Below are 5885 nucleotides of genomic sequence, written 5' to 3'. Positions count from 1 at the left end.
CTGCTCAATCATGGGTAGCACCTTGGGATTTGTTCCCACATTTAAGCCAAAGGGAAGCTGTGGCAAGAGGCACAGAATGGCTTCTAGACTTTATTCCTCCTATGTACCCGCCTCTAATACCAGTTACTTTTGTTTGCCCTCACTGTTGTGAAATGCTCAGAATACAAGATTCTTGAGTTGGCAGAGGCTAGTAAAATGACTGTCACCCAGTTTAAAGGTCTTCATGCATCAAAGATACAAAAACTTCATCAGAGTCAAGGTATCTAAACATCTTCATTTCCTCTCTATGGAAGCATGATCTTCCCCCAAGTCAGAAAAATAGGAATCATGAGGAGGACATGAATTCATAATAAATTTCATCTTTATTATTTCACTCAACTGAATATATTTACACACACCTTCCAGAATTTATTAAGGGTTATACAGAGTACAAAAGTATTAATGATGACAGTCCATGCTCTTATAAATGGGTTAATCTTGAGATAACCTGATAATTTGAAATTTTAAAAAAGCAGATGACATAGATCATGTCCTCAAAACATATATAAAGTCATTAGTATTGAAAACATCTGACCTTACACCTAACTGGCAGATTTCATAGTTCTCATTTATCACCCACACTAGGTGGCTCTCAACATAATCTGCCTAGCCATGAGTAGGAACCAAGAAGCAACCTTAAGTATGGAGACACCCATGCCAATGACTAGGGGCAGAAAGCCAGAAAGACACTGGAATGTCAGTGCTACACTGGCCCCAAACTGCTTACTCATGGATTTCTTGACATAAGACACACAATAAACCCTTAATGTGTTTAAGCCATTATTTGAGTTCCTAAGCCTTGGGGAGGGGATTCCCAGTTGGCTCAGTGGTAGAGAGTCCATCTGCCAATGCAGGAGACAAAGAAGACTTCAGTTCATTCTCTGGGTTGGGAAGATCCCTGCAGGAAGAAATGGCAACCCACCCCAGTATTCTTGCCTGGAAAATCCCATGGTCAGAGGAGCCTGTCCACAGTGGGCTATTGTCCGTGGCATCATAAAGAGTTGGACATGACTGAGCATGGATCCATGAGCCTCAGGGACTGGGATGGGGGTGGAGAGAAAGAGAAAGGGAGACAAAGCGAGAAAGGAATGCAAAGGAGTTTTCAGTAACTTTTTCTGAAAATTCTAGAGGAAATCTAGAATTTTACTTAGAATTTTAAATTTTACAAGATTATCTAATTAGCAACTTTACCATGCTTCTAATTTTTGTTCTAGTCTGTGTCACCATGAATGATTAGCAATAAAGTCTTGATACTTCACAGATTCATGTCCATTTCCTCAGGGAGAGCAAAGGAGGATAGACTGGGTCCCACTTTCCACTCCATTGGAACAAAGAAAGGAGTAAGGAGTAACCACATGAGGAAAAGAAGGTCCTGAGAGAGCCTCTGGGGGAGCTGGGGAGCTGGGAGAACCTGGCAAGCAGTGCCCAGCAACAGAGAGGCTCACAGAAGTCCAACTTCTCCATTCTGCCATGCCCAGGAGTTGGCAAGACATTGTCTTACCCTCATGTAGCTGAATCCCCTGGTTCTCATGTGACTATCTGTATTCTGACCCCAGGCTCACCTTGGCCTTAGTCCCAGTGTGTGTTCTGACTCCAGCCTACCTACACAGGTGAAGTGATTCTTGTGACTTGACTCTGATCCTTAATATCAGCCTAATATCTGAAGCCCTTTAGCAGATTTCCCTTCCTTATTTCTTCTTTCTCCTTTATCATCCCCTACTACATGCCCTGTCTATTTATTTACCTACAAAGAGCTGAAGCATCACAAGCTGAGATGCATTCATCTTTCAAGCTCTCAAAGTCATGGTCCCTCTTCCCATCCCCCTGCCATGCCTCCCCCATTCTTGTAGCCTGAGGTCATCTTCAACTTAAAGAGACTCCAGGCATTTCATTTTCCTAGAACATTTCCTTTAAATTATTTAGTAATTTGGAAGGCTTTTCCTGAATATTTTTCATTATTTTGCCTACATCCCATGTACGGGGATGTTTATGCTGTCCACCGCCCTTTATCACTTCACTGGCCATTGTCAAAAGCTCTGCTGCCTGGTCTTCCCTGGCTTGGCCAGTTTCTTTGTTATTAAAAGCACAATATCTCCCCTTACATTTTTCAATTATGCTCTTAAGATACTTGTTATCTGTGTTATTGACATAATCATCAAGGTTCCCAGTCTCTAGGTCTTCCTTCCTGGTGAATAGCACAATCATGTATTTCATAACTTCTGCTCCAAAGATATGCTCTAGGTCCGCCACTGCCTTTTTGTCCCCTGTAGTGACCCGTCCCAGCTGTAACACCACAACCAGAACTGTACTCCCTTCTTTATAGCAGGACCTACAGTCTTTGACTGCCTTCTCAAGCTGGGATAGGTCCCCTTCAGCTCTGGACTCCTGAAAGAGTGGTGGAGTGTCCACAACCACAACATCCTGCCCGTTCCATGTCCTCCTGCCTTCCTGGAAGCTCGTGGTGACCGGCTGTGCTTTCAGCTGAGAGTGGAACTCCGGGCTCCCGAGGATGGTGTTCCCACTGGCACTCTTCCCAGTTCCGCTCTTCCCCACGAGGATAATGCGCAGGGCCTCTGTTGAAAGGAAAGCAGGAGACATTACCCTATAAATGAGATCAGAGACGCACAGAGCTCTTACAATATGTATTATTGGGGTTTTCCTTATGATTTTGCACTTGTACTGCAATCTCACTCTTCCATTCAGGCCTCATAGTTCTCAATTGTGAATTTTTACCAAGTTACTAATATCCACCTCAAAACAAAGAGAGATAGAAGCCTCTCTTATGCTCTTCTCTTCAGGAGAAATTATTGAATTATTTATCCTGAACCCACAATCTCATGGTTATACTTACAGGATAAAAAACATATATATATATATCTTAAGTCCCTCTCTCATACCCTGAGTGTGGTTACCACCTACCTCTACAATCTGGTCTCACATCCCCATTCCACATCTAGAGGTGTGAGCCCTTCATCTCCATCAAGACTAAGCCCCTTGGTCCCCTCACAAGTAGATGCTCAGTTCTACATCCTTCCTTCAAGTTGCTAGTGTACCCTCTGGAGCTTTCTGCTCAGTCATCTAAACTCTATCCACTTCCCAAAGCCTGTTTCAAGTCAGGCTTCCTCCACGCAGCTCCTCTGAAATTCCCACATGCCTATGCTTTAAGGATCTCCATTAAGAATGTAAAAGGGCACACCGAACAGATATGCTCCTTTTGGTCTAATGTTCTTTCCAAGTGAGGATCTTTGAAGCAGAAGAGAATGGGATGAGTAGAACTAGGATGGAAGACAATAGAACTTGTAGCACTGAGTAGATGGGACTTCTGCTTAAGCTCTGGGTAGGGTAGTGTGGCTGGATCAATCAAACCCACGTAGGGCCATGTGGGGCATGACCCTCGGGAGCACCCAGTCTTCCTGTGCTTGTCCAGTAAAATGACCCCCCCTTCTCCAACAGAGGGAAGAGTAAAGAGCCAGGAAGCAGTCCTGGATCATTGGTACTACTCTTCTCTTCTTCCTTCACTCTCCTCTCCTTCCCTCCCTTTGCCTCTAACTTTCCCCCGCCTTGACTTCTTTATCCACTCTCTTGGTTTTTTACTGTCTCATCACCAATTCTAAGTGCTAAGCTCTGGGCAACAGATATACAAAAGGGAAGACAAGAGACTAGAAAAGCTCAACTTTCTTCCTCGGGAGGCTCACAATTCAGTTGAAGAGATGGGACAAGAGTCAGGAGAGAATTAGAGACCAAGTTAGGACTTCCAGGTGGCTAAGATGGTAAAGAATCTGCCTGGAATGCAAGAGACCCTGGTTTGATCCCTGGGTCGGGAAGATCCCCTGGAGAAGGGAATGGAAACCCACTCCAGTATTCTTGCCTGGAGAATCCCATGGGCAGACGAGCCTGTGGGCTACAGTCCATGGGGTCACAGAGTCAGACATGACTGAGTAACTAACGCTTACTTACTAACAGGACAGTGCACTAAGAGGAAAGGCACGTACATTTAGTAAAATGTGGGCTTCCCTAGAGGCTCAGTGGTAAAGAATCTGCCTGCCAATGCAGGAGACACGGGTTTGATCCCTGATCTGGGAAGATTTCACATGCCACGATTACTGTGCTTGTGCTCTAGAGCCCAGGAGCTGAAACTACCAAGCCCACCACAACAAGAGAGTAGCCCCCGATCATTCCCCAAAACTAGAGAAAAACCCTGGCAGCAACAAAGACCCAGCACAGCTGTAAATAAATAGTTTAGAAAATAATTAATAAAATTTGAGAAAGAAAGGAGAAAGAAGAGGTGGTCAATAGACGATATCTGTCATTTTGATCTCCTCTCTGCCCTTCAGAAAATTAAGTTCTTGGACATTTAGGTCTACTTCTTAAGTATGCATAAAAGGTTTTCTAGACCTCACTTACCTTTCTCTCTGAAAGTACAAGGCTTGTTCCCATTCTGCTGCACCATGCTCACAATTTCCTGCAGGAGTTTATCCACCTGGCATGGCTTCTCTTCCTCCCTAGCTCTGTAGTTGAAGACACTGTATCGGTTTTTACATTTGCTAATGAGCTCGTTCAGCCTTTTACTTCTGGCTAAGAACTTTTCTAGGTCTTGATTCTCCAGATCTTCTTTCCTGGTGAGGAGAATGATCATGTACTCAATGAATTTGTCCCCAAAAATGCGCTGGATGGTGCTCAGCACCATGTCATCTTTCTCATTGAAGGAGCCCAGGGGGGTCACCAGCAAGAAAGCGTGAGGACCCGGGTAAATGTTGTTCAGAATGTCTTGTTCAATGTCCTTTGAAGATGAGACGTCTGGAGTATCCATGATCAAAACTTGCCTCTCTCTCCAGATTCTGCCCTCAGACATGCACCTCCAGGTTACTGGCTCTTCACTGTATCGAGTCTCAAAGACCCGCTTCCCCAGAAGGCTGTTTCCAACTGCACTTTTCCCCACACCACGCTTCCCCACCAGCAGGACCTTCAGGGCTGGCAGCCTGGGGCTCGGTTCCCATCCTATCATCTGCTGATGCTGCTCCCCTGACCCTGGGACAAAAGGACAGATTCAGTCAGTTCTCACAGTAGAATACAGAGACGTGGACAGCTTTTAGGATAGCTCATAAATCTCTTTTGCATTTTTGAAAATCTCTTGTTGCCAGTTTTTGTAGAGAACAGCCGTGATGCTCTGAACCAGGAGACCTCTAGTCCCAGCCAGAAGCTACCCAGCAAAGTGAAAGCCATGAAAAGGGCCACGACCAACTTAAGAGAGGTGTAAAGGGCTTGAGATTTCTCAGGAACGTGCAAACGTTAAACGTGGCCTTCACTGGTCTTGAGCCTTGGAATTCCTCTCGTTTTGCTACCAAAGTTAACTACTGGGTCATGAAGTGCATGGGCTAAGGCAGAACCATGGAGAGTGAGTTTAAAATGCATTTTAGTGGTATACTCATAAAAGAGAACACAACTCAGGAATTTAACAAAAAGTAATGGACTGATACGCAGCCTAGATTGGTCTCCAAAACACGCTAAGTGAAGAAAGCCAAACACAAAGCCACATGCTATGTGATGTCATTATCTGAAGCTCAAGAACACACAAAATTAGCTCGTATCAATGGAAGTTTAGGGAGAGGCTCCTTTCAAGAAGGGAGAGGAAGAACTCCTAAGGTAATGGAAATGCCCCATATTTTTAGCTGCTGCTGCTGCTGCTGCTGCTGCTAAGTCACTTCAGTCGTGTCCGACTCTGTGCGACCCCATGGACTGTAGCCCTCCAGGCTCCTCCATCCATAGGATTTCCCAGACAAGAATACTAGATTGGTTTGTCATTCCCTTTTCCAGGGAATCTTCCTGACTCAGGGATCGAACCTGGG

The 5885-nt window shown here is 44.9% G+C and overlaps 1 protein-coding gene across 1 annotated transcript; it reads right to left on the bottom strand.

The window, feature by feature from the left end:
* Nucleotides 1–343: 343 nt before the first annotated feature.
* Nucleotides 344–5508, bottom strand: GIMAP8 (GTPase, IMAP family member 8). Its single transcript, XM_040260372.1, has 2 exons — nt 4444–5508; nt 344–2612 (listed from the first exon to the last, which is right to left on the bottom strand). The coding sequence occupies exons 1-2, from the start codon at nt 5042–5044 to the stop codon at nt 1936–1938; spliced, it is 1278 nt and encodes a 425-aa protein (XP_040116306.1). The 5' UTR covers nt 5045–5508; the 3' UTR covers nt 344–1935.
* Nucleotides 5509–5885: the final 377 nt, after the last annotated feature.

Source organism: Oryx dammah, unplaced genomic scaffold (assembly GCF_014754425.2).
Source record: "Oryx dammah isolate SB20612 unplaced genomic scaffold, SCBI_Odam_1.1 HiC_scaffold_18, whole genome shotgun sequence".
NCBI lineage: Eukaryota > Metazoa > Chordata > Mammalia > Artiodactyla > Bovidae > Oryx > Oryx dammah.
This window is presented reverse-complemented; position numbering and strand designations above follow the sequence as displayed.